Source organism: Simochromis diagramma, unplaced genomic scaffold (assembly GCF_900408965.1).
Source record: "Simochromis diagramma unplaced genomic scaffold, fSimDia1.1 OVJJ01000321.1, whole genome shotgun sequence".
Lineage (NCBI taxonomy): Eukaryota > Metazoa > Chordata > Actinopteri > Cichliformes > Cichlidae > Simochromis > Simochromis diagramma.
In genome coordinates this window covers 17,307,610-17,322,708 of record NW_024386772.1, presented here as the reverse complement: position 1 = coordinate 17,322,708, position 15,099 = coordinate 17,307,610, and the positions used below count along the sequence as shown (strand labels likewise).

At 39.3% G+C, this 15,099-nt stretch overlaps 2 protein-coding genes, 2 long non-coding RNA genes, 1 pseudogene and 1 gene segment (V, D, J or C); 5 read left to right on the top strand and 1 right to left on the bottom strand.

Moving 5' to 3' along the window:
* LOC120747509 (immunoglobulin epsilon heavy chain) overlaps positions 1–15,099 on the top strand; it is a 438,017-nt gene that overhangs the window by 309,810 nt on the left and 113,108 nt on the right. The gene's annotated exons all lie outside the window — the stretch shown is intronic.
* LOC120713955 (immunoglobulin mu heavy chain-like) overlaps positions 1–15,099 on the top strand; it is a 539,092-nt gene that overhangs the window by 418,315 nt on the left and 105,678 nt on the right. The window lies entirely within an intron of this gene.
* The window catches only part of LOC120714171, a 514,712-nt gene that overhangs the window by 399,176 nt on the left and 100,437 nt on the right, over positions 1–15,099 (bottom strand). The window lies entirely within an intron of this gene.
* On the top strand, positions 3,773–4,217 carry LOC120714146 (annotated as a pseudogene).
* Positions 7,567–8,624, top strand: LOC120713980. The segment is given in 2 exon segments: positions 7,567–7,987; positions 8,084–8,624. Coding segments are annotated over 2 exon segments (507 nt in total).
* LOC120714167 lies at positions 13,458–13,816 on the top strand. Its single transcript, XR_005691357.1, has 2 exons — positions 13,458–13,557; positions 13,642–13,816. It is a non-coding gene; the product is annotated as an uncharacterized LOC120714167 (long non-coding RNA).

The following is a 15,099-nucleotide window of genomic DNA, read 5'->3' as shown; positions in this document are numbered from 1 at the left end:
GTGTTGATGTGACAGGACCATGACAGGTCCTGCGTGATGTGAACTCCGAGGTATTTGAAGCTGTCCACTCTCTCCACTGGGCACTCGTTGATGACAGGGGTCTGGTAGTTCCTCTCCTGCTTAGTGCTGAAGTCCACTATCAGCTCCTTTGTCTTACTGACGTTTAGAAGGAGGTTGTTCCTCTGGCACCAGTTCTCCAGATTCCTAATCTCCTTCAGGTAGGCCGTCTCGTTGTTATCAGAGATCAGGCCCACCACGACGGTGTCGTCAGCAAACTTGATGATGGTGGTGGAGCTGGTAGTGGCCACACAGTCATATGTGTACAAAGAGTACAGCAGGGGGCTCAGAACACACCCCTGGGGGGCTCCAGTGCTGAGAGTGGTGGAGGCTGAGACATGTCCGCCCATCCTTACTGCCTGTGGTCTGCCAGTTAGGAAGTTGGAGATCCACTGACACATAGATGAGCTGAGTCCCAGATGCTCCAGCTTGGTGGTGAGTGTGGAGGGAATTATGGTGTTAAATGCAGAGCTGTAGTCTATGAAGAGCATTTTAACATAATTCCCCCTTCTAGTGTCCAAGTGAGTGAGTGATGTGTGGAGGAGATGAGAGATGGCATCGTCTGTGGAACGATTTGGACGGTAAGCGAACTGTAGTGGGTCCAGTGTGTCTGGTAGTGAAGAAATGATGAAGTCTCTGACCAGGCGTTCAAAGCACTTCATCACTACTGAGGTGAGGGCTACAGGGCGATAGTCATTGAGAGAAGCAGGGTGGGGTTTCTTCGGGACAGGAACAATGATGGACTCTTTGAAGCATGTGGGGATCACCGACTGAGATAAAGAGATGTTGAATATCTCAGTGAACATAGGAGCTAGCTGGTATGCGCAGTCTCTTAGGATACGACCTGGGATGCCGTCTGGTCCTGCTGCTTTCCTGGTGTTCACTCTCTTGAAGGCTCTCCTTACTTCATGCTCGGAGATGACGAGCACGTTTCCGGTGCTGGCAGTATCTTCCTGTCTGCAGCCGTTAGCGCCGCTAACACTAGCATCGTTGGAGTCCTTAGCTGCAGCCTCGAAGCGAGCATAGAAAGTGTTCAGCTCGTCTGCCAGAGTCACGGCCGCGTTCGTCATACCGGTTGTTGGTGCTTTATAGTCCGTTATTGTCCTTAGTCCCCGCCACAGGCTCCTAGAGTCACTCTGTTGGAGTTGTGACTCTAGTTTCCTCCCGTAGCGCTGCTTCGCCTCTTTCACCGCCCTCCGCACGTTATATGACGCGGCTTTGTACGGGTCCATGTCCCCCGTCGTGAGTCCCGTGTTGTAGGCAGCGGTGCGGGATCTCAGAGCGTCGCGGATGGTTTTATCCACCCACGGCTTCTGGTTGAGAAACGTTGTGATAGTCTTTGTCTCCATGGTATCATCCGCTAGTTTCCCGATGAATCCCACAACCGCTTCCGTAAACACGTTGACATCATCATCGGAGCTGTTTCTGAACATGCCCCAGTCTGCGTCATCGAGTGCGTCCTGTAACGCGGCCACTGATTGATCCGTCCAGCGCGCGACCTTCCTCTGAACCGGAACTTCCTGTTTTGGGATGAGGAAGATGGCGGCGTGATCAGATTTGCCAAAAGGAGGGCGGGATTGTGCCTTGTAGCCGTCCTTGACCGTAGTGTAGCAGTGGTCCAGTGTCCTTTCACCTCTGGTGGGGCAGGTGATGGTTGCTGGGGTCAAGCGAAGGAACGGTGTTTATCCGGTTCTCTCCCGTGCACGAGAAACATGAAGAACTTTGCCTACTTCGTGTCTTGCTTGCTGTGTAATTATATTGTCTTCAACGTTCCAGCGAATAGGTTCAAGCTACAAACCTGTCAGTGTTGATTGTCAGATCATAGCAGAGTCATCCATATAACATCTGGTTTTAATGTAGTATCTGTTACCCACAGTCAGTCCAGGGCAGATTCATGGATTCTTCATTCCAGTAGTAAAGTCTCCACAGCCAGCCATTTTTTTTTATTGTGCCAGAACAATACTGTCTTCCATCTTATTGAAAACCTCATAGGATGTATTTTTGTTTGTCCCTATGATAAAGAACATTTTTCTTTTTATATCTAATTTCAATATCTTTCTAATGAAATTGAAAAAAAACAAACAAAAAGACTTGAATTTCAAAGTAAATGTTTCATGAAATATGGAAATGTTTCAAATTATATCAATTAGAAAATGTTACAAAGATTAAAAAAAAAAGTAAAATATTAATTTGAGTGCACTAAAAGCACTTTGAGTTATATTAGAGACATGCTAAATGTGGTTTAAGTATGTCTAAATTTAACACAAGTTGACCAAATGATGCCCAAATTAATTACAATTGAGTCATTCCAGTGAGGAGGGGTTAATGTCTACTTATCTGACAGCAGAGACGATGACAGAGAGCAGTGGACTCACCAGTTTAACAGTATGGACTACAGGGCAGGACTGCTGCTTTTAACTGTGTTCTTGGCAGGTGAAGATTTTTCACTTATAATGACTCTTATTATGTTATAAAAGAAGATCACTTTCTTTTATTATTTTTAACCTGACAGATGATGATAGTCAGACTACAAAACAGTCCTGAACCAGTGGGTTAAAAGACCTGGAGGATCCCATTAGATTGAAACTAAATTAATAAAATTTAACTGAATTGAACTGAAACCGTCTCTTATAATTGTTTACATGTTAGGGATACAGTAGTCCAAGCCACCAAGAGACATGCAAAAAGACATGGATAATGTAAATTTGAATATGAACATGAATTAACAAATGTGTTTCTACTCATCTTCCACAGAGAAGTCACAATGTATCATAATCTATCTGTCTCACCCAAATAGACAGATGATTCTTTACTGTACTATTCAATACCAAAATGATTCAAACTATCAGTACAGCTTAACACTAGCACGCTTATATTTAAACCACATTCACTATATAGGTTTGCTTTTATAACTAGGATGTAGATTTTGGATGATGCAGTATGAAACAAACAGACAAAACAGAACATAGAGTAATGAATTGTTTTATTACAGAAGTAAGCAAAAACAAGGAATGAGTTAAATAAAGATATGTTATGAATTGTGAGTTTGTATGAGCCTGTTGTATGAACAAAATAACTCGACATATTAACTCTAATAAGTACTTAAAACCTGCAACCTCCCACTGTTCATAAGGATATGCCCACCACTGGAATAACTGCTCTGGGTACAAATAGCAAAAATAAGCCAGTGGAAGGGGACTGGGGAGGGGGTTGTACTGAAAAACAATGTTGAACACTAGAGGGCACATAATGACAAGTCCTCACCTCTGTCAGTATCCAAGAACGACAAAAAAGGTTTCAACAGGTAGTTCAACAGTGACCGTGCAATCATTTTTGTTGCAGTTTATTCTGGTGCTTGAAAACCTGAGCATCATTTGACTGTCGACCTCCTTATCTGTGACATTTCATTACTGTGATAGTATAGCTTACACTATATTAGAGAGCTGACAAACATTCTAGTATACTTACTTCCAAATAACTAACACACATAAAAAATATTAAACACACTAAGAAAAATCACAAATTGACAATGCAATTATATTTTGCATATGTATTTATATGTAGTGTTGCAACAAAATGTTAACTTGTTTCGTGTCTCTTTCTTTAACTGCATGTCAGATACACAAACAGGCAAATTCAAACTGACCTAAATACCCACCCACTCTGCCTACACAGCATAAAAATCTCTCATTCAGCATTTACAGTTGAAGTCTCAACCAGGTTATGACCATGGCCATTGTACAGAGTCTGCTCCTTTTGACTCTCATCTCAGGTGAGTGAAGTCTGTTAGGAAGAGACAAGATAGGAAGAGAATATTTGGATCTCAGCTCCTTCCCATCATATAAACTCTCTATTTCTTTCAGCTGCTTGCTGTCAGTCTCTCACCTCGTCAGAGCCAGTGGTCAGCAGACCAGGACAATCAGTCACTCTGTCCTGTAGAGTTCAAGGAATCGCTCTGTCTTGGTTGCACTGGATTCGTCAAAAACCTGGGAAAGGACTAGAATGGATCGGGACGCATTGATGATGGGACCGGCACAATATTTGCCCAAAGTCTTCAAGGCCAGTTTTCCATCACCAAAGACACTTCCCAAAATCGTGTGAATTTAGTGGTGAACAGCCTCAAACAGGAAGATTCTGCTGTTTATTACTGTGCACGATAGCCACAGTGAAATAAGAGACTGAAAGGCCATGCAAAAACTGTGTGTGTGAGGACCACTGAACCATTTCAGCCTAGTGAGTTAAATACTGATGGAGTTATCCATGAAACAAATGAGTAAAAATACAATTGTCTAATGGTGTGGTCATTAAATCTTATAGAACTAGCTGGACTTGTAAGACATCACCTTTGTGACTGCTGACGTTGTATATGAAACGTAACAGTCCTATATTTAAGCCCCTAGATAGAAACATTAAACCGTAAAAAAAAATCCCAAATTTGTTCACTTGCAGCTGCCAAACTGTTTTGAAAGAAGTAAGTTACCTTATGCCTTCAGCTCATTTCACTCACAGCCAGTTGCAGGAAATTTGATCAGTGAAGACAGTGAAACTGCATAAATTTAGCACAAAAGGAAAATATTAATTCCAACTCTCATTTGATATAAAATCTTGAAAAATAATAAGAAAAAAATAAATACATATAAAGCTTGTTTTATAAATGAACTCACGAAGTTCAGAGAATTGGTGTGGGTAGCTAAAGCCATAAGCTCCAATAAGCTAAAGCAAAGAGGCTAGAGTGGGTTGTCTACATTTCTGGTCCGAGTGGAAGCGATACATATTATTCCACATTTTTCACCATTTCCAGAGACAACACTCAGGATCAGGAGCATCTGCATATTAACAGCTTGGAAAAAGAAGATTCTTTCATTTATTATTGTTCTTTGTTCTATTGGACATGTCTCAAATTTTTAAATCAACCAGACCCTACAAATATTAAGCTTTTACTTTAATATGACATTTACAATCAACAAAACCACACTCTTAGTAGGTAGGTCTAACCTCTTATCAACAGGTTTCATTTAAATGCATTTTAATGTGTTACTTGTTTTTGACACTTTAAGGAGGAGTTCATGCAAATATTGATCTGCCAATCTTTAATTAGTTCACAACAAAGTGAAGACGAGTAAATGAGACAGACAACAACTTTTCAATATGTTTTTATCTACATCTATAATGCTTCAATGCTATCAGTGATTCCTGGTAACTACCACAGCTCTGCATTCATGAAGTTAGACGCTCACTGAGTCTGAACCAGTGGATAAAAAACAACCCTGGAGATTCTCATAAACTGACTTGTACATATGCAGGAATATCAGATGGTGATGCTGCTATCAGCTGGATCAGACAGGCTGAAGGAAAAGGGCTGCAGTGGGTTGCTTACATTTCTGCTCCGGGTGGGAGCACTAAAAGCTATTCCACATCTGCCCAGAATCGCTTCACCATTTCCAGAGACAATAATGTGGATCAAGTGTATCTGCACATGAGCAGCTTGACAACTGAAGATTCTGCCATTTATTATTGTGCTCGAACGCCACAGTGAAACAGGAAGCCACAGAGCTGTACACGAAACACTGCAGATGTCACTGTGACGCTGATGGTCAGAATTCTCTTCATATTATTTTTTAACTAACCTTAAATGTTCTATACATTTATTGGCCTCATATTTATATCACAAAATGTTATAAAGTGAAAGAAAGTAAAATGTTTACTTTGCAAGTTTGCTTTTCTTTACTACATTTACTATATTTATATATCACAATTTTATGTCAGATATTATGTGATAGGGAATATTTGTTGTTATTGTTGTGATCAAGTTTGTTTTATAATTTCATCTTCATCATTGACCACATCAACAATGGTCATGTTAGCTCTGATACTACTGCAGGCTGCTGGATCCTGAGGAGGTTTCGCTGGATTCACATGTTCAATTGTTTGGATGTCAAATTCTGTTTGTCTTTCAAGTGCTTGTTGTCAGGTTTTCACCTAATGTCAATAGAAAATTGTACTTAGTAGTCAGTATAATCTTTTAATGATATAAGTTTGCAAATGGTAGAATACTGCATGTTGACCTTTTGATGACTGTTGTTCACTACAAGACTTTGTGTGCATTCCAGAGTGTTCTGGCATTCACACCCACATCCTGGGAACATGGGAGAGGTTGTACCTTCTCCTATTGTTTCATGGTAGGATAAACGTAGCTATGCCAGTTTTAGTCTAAGTGCCTTTTGTTTAGATGAACTGCTGGACTTCCAGACCAGCAGGTTTAGGGAAGTCCCCCCCCCCCACCCCACCCCACACACACACGTATACACATCCACATTCCAATGTAAAGAACAAACGCACCCACTGATGTATAAAATAAAGACCAGGGCAGTGGCAGAGCGCCAGTCTCGGAGCCCTCACTCCCGTGCGAGTGCTCTGTGCTGCCCTTGCATGCAAGTAAAACTGTGTGTTTCTCCTCTCTGATTCTCAGCTGAAGAAGTGTCTTAGAATACATCTCTTGACACACCTCATCATAGCCAATGGTCAATTTTACTTCCACCTAATTAAAACAGTAAATAAACGAGGACATGGTTATTTACTGGTGGTTTTATGTCACCTCACAGCAAGAAACATGGGTTCCAAATTTATGGTCAGCTGGGAGCTCTCTGCATGACTGTTGTCTGGTGTCAAACACATGGTCTCATGGTCCCTGTGTCTACCCGGCTGCTTGAACAGGCTAGAGGTATTTGTTTGTTGTTTTTCTCCCTCAGTCTTGTCTCTCTTCTGTCTCGCTCGCCTGGGTGGAGCTCACATGTTGGCTCACTTGCTTATGGCTCTATTATTGGCTTATTATTCCTGCCTCTCCCGGCCACCATGTAAGACAGTGGCTCACTATTTATCAATCAATATTGATTGATAAATACTTCAAATAGAAAATGTATTTCTAAAAAAAACTTCTGGATAAGATAAAGGATTAACTATTGGATTAGCTATCTCATTTCTGAAATCCCACAGTAATGCAAGTTATCCACACTCTTTGTGGAGTGGTTAGACAGACACATGATGGCTGCCTGGCTTTTTTTTTTTTTGCACTGCTAAGAGATGTGTGTGCTTAAACAAAGTCCTTTCAGCCTCTGTATTTACACTCTATCACTGGTATATGTAGAATGAAGGGACTCTGTGGTTAAATTGAGATCTGAACATCCAAGTGTGGGCCTGTGGTGTGACCACCAGTTGAAGGCTTTATGCTCATGTTTAGTTTTCAAATGAGCTCAATAAAGGGCTCACCTGCCTTTCTGCATTACTACTCACCAAGCCCTAACAACGCACCCATCACACTGTTAACTTACAGAAAGCTAACATTTGTGGTGGTTGCTGCCATTGTTTCAAGATGTGTTAAATCTCAAACTTTAACAGAGTCTGAAGCAGCTGTTAAAAGATCTGGAGAGTCCCACAGACTCACCTGTGCAACATCTGGATTTGACTTCCACAGACTCATGTGTGAAACTGGATCAGAGAGACTAAAGGATTCAAGCAGATTGCTTATGAAGTCCCAGACCTCAACAGTCCCACAGGCTCATCCATACAACATCTGGATTTAATATAATGTAACTTTTACTCCCAGTTAGTCCAGAACAGATTCACTATCACCAGAGATGATTCCACCAGTAAAGTTTATCTGCAGATGAACACAGCAGTTTTAACTGTGCCAAAACCACTGAGTTTTCAATGGTACATGAATTCATGAAAAAGCAACAACTGTTCTAACACTATTCATGCCTACCAATTGAGGGCCAAGTTAACCCCTCCTCACTTTGAGTCAATGCAAAACTCAGATGTCTTTCATGTCTACTTATCTGTCAGCAGAGAGGATGACAAAGAGCAGTGCACTAACAGTTTAACAGCATGGACTTCAGGGCAGGACTGCTGCTTTTAACGTTGTTTGTGGCAGGTGAAGATTTTTCTCTTATGAATAAAAAAATGTTTTTTGTTTTTTTTGTCTTACTATCTTATTGCAAATGACTTTTTTTCTTTTTTGATCTTCTAGGTGTTGATAATCAGACTATAACTCAGTCTGAACTGGTGGCTAAAAGACCTGGAGAATCCCACAGGCTGACCTGTACAGGCTCCAACATTGACTTCAGCAGCAGGTGGATGGCCTGGATCAGACAGGCTCCTGGAAAAGGACTGGAGTGGGTTGCCAGTATCAGATATGACAGTGCTTACATCTATTATTCTCAGTCAGTTCAGGGCAGGTTCCCCATCTCCAGAGACAACAGCAAAGAGCAGCTCTATCTGCAGATGAACAGCCTGAAGATTGAAGACACTGCTGTTTATTATTGTGTTCGAGAGCCACAGTGTGTGGAGCCGATTGACCAGCTGTACAAAATCCAGCATAAGTTTGTTAAAAATATGACTAAAGTTATTCTCAAATATAATGGCAGACATTGTTGGTACAACAGTTTTGTTGTCATAATCACTAACAGAAATAACCACAGGAGACCTTAGACTAGACTAGAGTTCAGGGTATACTATAATTATGTAAAGATTATCATAGTAATAGCAGTAATGATAGTGTATTTTAGTATTATTTTGAGATTTTGTTTTGATGTTATATTTGCCAACTCCTCTACTCCAGACAGGATAGAGAGAAAAGTATCCAGTGTTGTTATGTTAAATTATACAATGCTCACACAGAGCTCGGCTCTCACCATTCTGTGTGAGAAAGAAGATGAAGAGGTCATTTCAAGACACAAATCAGTGACTGGAGTTGTAAACGCACTTTAACTGAAATATAGGAAAAGTTCAAACTGTTCAAATAATGCAGGGACATTGCTGTGATTTATAAAGTATATAAAGTTCAGTAGTGACAGGCAGAATTCTTAGAATCAGACACTATGTGCATTAAGGGCAGTTTGGTTTGTCTGTCTTCTATGTATTCATCTTTGTTTGTTTGTCTGTTTTTTTTTTTTTACTTTTACACACACTCATTTTTACACAATGTTCTTCTTGTGGAAACTGATTTTATGTGGCTGAACAATTTTAAAGTTTTTAAAAACTTTGTGTAGTATTGCCTAATTAACCAAGAAAATAAATTACATACTCTTGCCCTGGTTCCTTGGTAGCTTGTTACCCAGGGGTAAAATCAAGATACTGTAAATAGTCTGTTAAATAGCTAATCAATATGACTCTTGTCATAAAGTTTGTTCTCAGAATTTCACATTTTATGAGAACATTCACTTTTCTTCCTGTTAATGCCAAAATAAGCACTGAAAAATGTCAGTAGGCCAAATTATCAGCTGTTTTCCCAGACAAACCTTCTCTAATTGTCCTTTTAAACAAATCAGGGTGAATGTGTGTGGTTCTCAATCTGAGAACAGGATATGGTTTTAGTTTTAAGTATTAAAACCAGATATTATTTTTAATTTGTATTTTTATTATTATTTACCCCTTTTTCTCTGTGTCTTTTTAATCCACTGACACAAAATCTATTTTGAGAGCATAATTCTTTTGTGGCAACTTTTTTTTTTTTTTTTTTTAAAAAGCTAAATACACAAGAATTGACCATATGATCTCCACTGATCACTTAACACCAAGAACCTTTACGTTTCACAAAAGTCCTCATTGAAATTATTGATTGGAGGGGGGATTTTACAGAAAAATCATGTTAAACACTATAGGGCATACAATGACAAGTTTCTCGCCTCTGTGAATATAAACAGAGACGTTAGAACAGCTTTTAATCAGATAGATCAGTGGTGACCTCACAGCCATGTGGGTTTTGTTTTGTTTTGTTTTGTTTTGTTTTAACGAACTCACCATGTCATTGCATGAGAAGACTGTTGTTTATTCTTGTGCCTGAAACGTTTGGTAGTCACGTTAATACACCAATGACAAATCATTCTTCATCTGGAAATCTCTGTATATGTGACATTTCAACAAATTCTAACACATTCTTACTCCCTACACATCCACATGCCAAATGAGGATCGAACACACTTTTAAAAAAAACTTCACTGTAACAATACAAAATGTATTTTATTGGTAGTGTTGCAACAAACTGTTATCTGTCTCTCTCTCTCTCTGCCTTATTTTGATTCTCAGATACACAGACAAGCAAATCTCCACCCACTCTGCCTACACAGCATCAAAATCTCTCATTCACACCACCATTTACAGTTGAAGTCTAAGGTAATGACCATGGCCATTGTATGGAGTGTGCTTCTTCTGTCTCTCATTTCAGGTGTGTGAAGTCTGTATCAGGATAGAAAGAGAATGTCTGGATGTCAGCTCCTTCCCATCATATAAACTCTGTATCTCTTTCAGCTGCTCACTGTCAGTCTCTCACCTTGTCAGTGGTCAGCAGACCAGGACAATCACTTAACCTGTCATGGAGAGTTCAAGGACTCTCCCTGACTTGGTTGCACTGGATTTGACAAAAACCAGAGCTTAGGAGAATGGACTGGAAGTATTCATGATGGGACTGGCACAACATTTGCCTAAAGTCTCCAAGGCCAGTTTTCCATCACCAAAGACACTTCTCAAAATTGTTTGAATTTAGTGATGAAGACACTCAAATAAGAAGACTGTAGTTTATTTCTGTGCAAGAAAAGAACGGAGACAAACAGACTGAAACAGTTGTATGTGTGGGAAGCACTGAACCATGTCTGAAGATAAATAATGAAAGACAAAAATTGTACACGAAAATTGTACAGTTTTAAAATTGTTATTTCATTACATTTAAGCTCCTAGATAGTAAAAGTAACCATTAAAAATCCCTAATTCAATCACTAACAACTGCTGAATTGTTTTAAAAAATAAGTTATTTTTCCCTATTGTTAGTCCTTTGTAATATAATATATTGTTATATTTAAAAAAAACAAACAAAAAAAGCTCATTAAAGTTGATAAATAGTACATAACAGTTTTAAAATGCAAGTGCAGGGATACTATACTCTGACTGGGTGTACAGTATACAATCACAGGAATAACACAGAAAGACAGACTGTAATTCACACCAATGGCCAATTTAGAATTACAAATGAATGTAACCCATGCATGTTTTTAGGCTGCAGGAGGAAAGCTGGAGTACAACACAGAAAGGGCCCAGCTGGCCAGTGTATTCGAAACTAGGACTACTTTCAGTAACGCTGTGCACCAGCATGGTTTTCTTACAACCTGAAAGTGAACTTAGATAAACCAATTTTGAATTCATGGCAGCACGGTGGCACGGTGGTTAGCACTGTTGCCGCACAGTAAGAAGGTCCTGAGTTCAATTCCAACACCAGTCTTTCTGTGTGGAGTTTGCATGTTCTCCCCGTGTTTGCGTGGGTTCCTTCCGGGTACTCCGGCTTCCTCCCACCGTCCAAAGACATGCAGCTTGTGGGGATAGGTTAATTGGATAATCCAAATTGTCACTAGGTGCGAATGAATGTGAGTGCAAATGGTGTGTTGGCCCTGCGACAGACTGGCGACCTGTCCAGGGTGTACCCTGCTTCTCGCCCTATGACAGCTGGGATAGGCTCCAGCGCCCCCCGCGACCCTGAAAAGGATAAGCGGAAGCGAATGGATGGATGGAATGTTGAATTCATATATACAACTAAAAGTTTATTGAAAAATAAATATATCTGTTGATTTATTTATTCATTATTGCAATTTAAATATGGAAACCTTTACATGATACATGATGCAAGCCTCTTGTAAATTATGTTGGATAGTATTCAATATTGACTGGTTCCAGTTCTGTTTATATTTATAAGCTGTATCAGACTTCTAATAATTGGTTTGTCCTTCTTCATTCATTTTGTCCAAATTCTACCTCCTCAGTTAATGAAATTTTATAGAAAAGATTCCTTTAATTATTATTTTGTTTATAATCAAAAACAACAGATTTAATAAAAAATCAATTCAGCTGATAAACTGCTTTCTATTACAAGGTTTTTGTAACTGTAAATTAATTATTTCACTCGCATAATGACAATAAAGTTCTTCAGTCTTGACTCTTTTATTTGTTTTAGCACTGTGAGGAGGAGTCTATGCAAATATTGATCTCCGTGCCTTTATTAATTTCTCAGCAAAGTGATGACAGCCAAACTACACAGACAAAAGCTTTCAATATGACTTTAACTACAAGTATAACATTTATTTTGCTGTCAGTGATTCCCGGTGAATAACACAGATCTGCATTCTTCTGTATTTATACTTCGGTTCATGTGTGGCTTGCTTCTCATTACACCTTTTTTTTCCCAGGTGTTTGCAGTCAGACGCTCACTGAGTCTGAAGCAGTGATAAAACGCCCTGGAGAATTCTCACAAACTGACCTGTACATATGCAGAGATATCAGATGGTTCTGCTGCTATCAGCTGGATCAGACAGGGTGAAGGAAAAGGGCTGGAGTGGGTTGCTCACATTTCTGCTCCAAGTGGAAGCAACAAACGTTATTCCACATCAGTCCAGAATCGCTTCACCATTTCCAGAGACAACAATGTGGATCAAGTGTATCTGCACATGAGCAGCTTGACAACTGAAGATTCTGCCATTTATTATTGTGCTCAAAAGCCACAGTGTTACAGGAAGCCACAGAGCTGCACACAAAACACTGCAGATGTCACTTTAACACTGATGGTTAGAATATTTAGAGCTATCATTAAACTCAACATGAATACATGCCATGATACACCTTTTCTTTTGTTTTTTTTATTTATTTATTATATTATTTGTTTTGTTGTTTTTTTGATAAAAGTCATGGAAAATCTTTTTTTTAATATTTTCGGTTTGTACAACACAGGGTCATTAGTCTTTCAGTGATACAGCTTCTAAAAAAAGACAGTGCAGTGGTTTTATTATAAATTTATCGAATAGCCTCTTTGGAAATTTCCCAAATTCTTTAAAGAGCTAGTTTCTTTTGTTTGTATGACATGCAATTATGATGTTAAAAAGCAGAGAAAAATCAAGGACATTAGATTGTCCAGAGAAAAAAGACAGACACACCCTGTGTGCATTGCAAAGTCAATCAGTTTAGATAATGCATGAGATCCTAATCATAAATATAAGGCAAATGGTTTCCTCTCCTCTTAATTAATGAATAAAAGCATGCTGGTCGTTTGTCGTGTTACAACATGTCATAATATCACTTGTTGCTTTTCCAACTGTGCTTGATTTTTACAAGTTATGTACCAGAATCAGACACTAAATCCTAGATGTACCCATTTTAATTGACTGTGTATATCTTGTTTAACAGACCCCCTAAATATTAAGCACCCATTTTAAATTCTTATTTATATTCAGCAAAACTGCACTCTTAGCCATTAGGTCTAACTTCCTCAGCTGATGAACTGCAATTTCAATACATGCTAATACATTATTTATTTTGACACTTTAAGGAGGAGTCAATGCAAATATTGATCCTTCCATCTTTATTTAGTTCCCAGCAAAGTGAAGACGATTAAAACTGAAAGACAGCAACCTTTCAATATGATTTTATCTACATCTATAACCCTTTTCCTGCTATCAGTGATTCCTGGTAACTACCACAGATCTGCATTCTTCTGTATTTATGCTTAAGTTCATGTTTGGCTCATTTCTGATCTCACATGTTTTCTTCCAGGTGTTTGCAGTCAGACGTTCACTGAGTCTGAACCAGTGATAAAACACCCTGGAGAATCTCACAAGCTGACCTGTACATATGCAGGAATATCAGATAGTGATGCTGCTATCAGCTGGATCAGACAGGCTGAAGGAAAAGGGTTGGAGTGGGTATCCTTCATTTCTGCTCCGAGTGGGAGCAGTAAAAGTTATTCCACATCTGTCCAGAATCGCTTCACCATTTCCAGAGACAACAATGTAGATCAAGTGTATCTGCACATGAGCAGCTTGACAACTGAAGACTCAGCAGTTTATTATTGTGCTCGAACGCCACAGTGTTACAGGAAGCCACAGAGCTGCACACAAAACAATGCAGATGTCACTTTGTGACAGTTTGTGAGTGTGACCAATGGTTAGAATCCACTTTATATCAGTTGTTAACTGACCTTAAACCCTTAATATGAAATGTTTTCCTGGATTTTCATAGTTATGCATAATTATTATTATTTTGTTATTATTGTAGTTAATAAGTATGATTTACAAATATTTCTTTTTCATCTTGGACATTTTTTGTTTGGTATTGTTCTAGTTCTTAGTTACTAGTTTTTAGTTACTAGTTCCTAGTTACTTGTTCATGTTCTGTGTTCCCTTTCGTGTTTGTCTTGGTCTTGCCTCTGTGTGTCCTCCGCAGCATCCCCTGTGTTAGTTATTTGTGATTCCCTTTGAAGCCAGTCTTGGCTCCATGTTTATTTGTCTGTCTGTTTCCCGAGTCATGTCTCTGTCTGTCTCTGACTCTCTCTGTGTAATTCTGTTTATGTCTCACTTGTTTTGATTTCCTGTGCTATTTAGATAGTTATTGTCTGATGTGCTTTGTGTTCAGCTTTGCACCCCATGTCTCCGTATGTCTACTTTGCTCCCGCTGTGTTCCCATGTTTCTCCACTTCTAATCACTGTCCTGTTGTGTCCATCTTCGCTTGTTTCTTGTCACAGTGTACATTCATGCTCCTGTGTTCATATGCCCAGTCATGCCCTTGTAGTTTGTAATTAGTATCCTGTTTGCTTGCCTTTAGTTTTACCTCCTGCTGCCTCTGCATCTGCAATCTTGGGTCCTCCTTCACCACACCCTGACACAGGCAGGAAGTGTTGGGGAGTAACAGAATACCTGTACCGCCGTTACGTATTTAAAATACAAATTATGAGTAACTATATTCCATTACAGTTACCGTTTAAAAGGGTGGTATTCAGAATACAGTAACTTTGTTGAAATAAATGGATTACACGGCGGCATTTTTCATATATTAGGCTTTGCCCTCTCTATTTTTTGGTAATTCCACACCAGTGGAAACCCAAACAAGAGGCTCTAATGCCTCTGTCTCAATCTCGCGGCCCATGTCACCTCTACTTGCGAACTCCATAATGACGTGACGAAATATTTTTAAAATTTATTCACCAAAATGATTTAATATGAAGGCAATAGGCA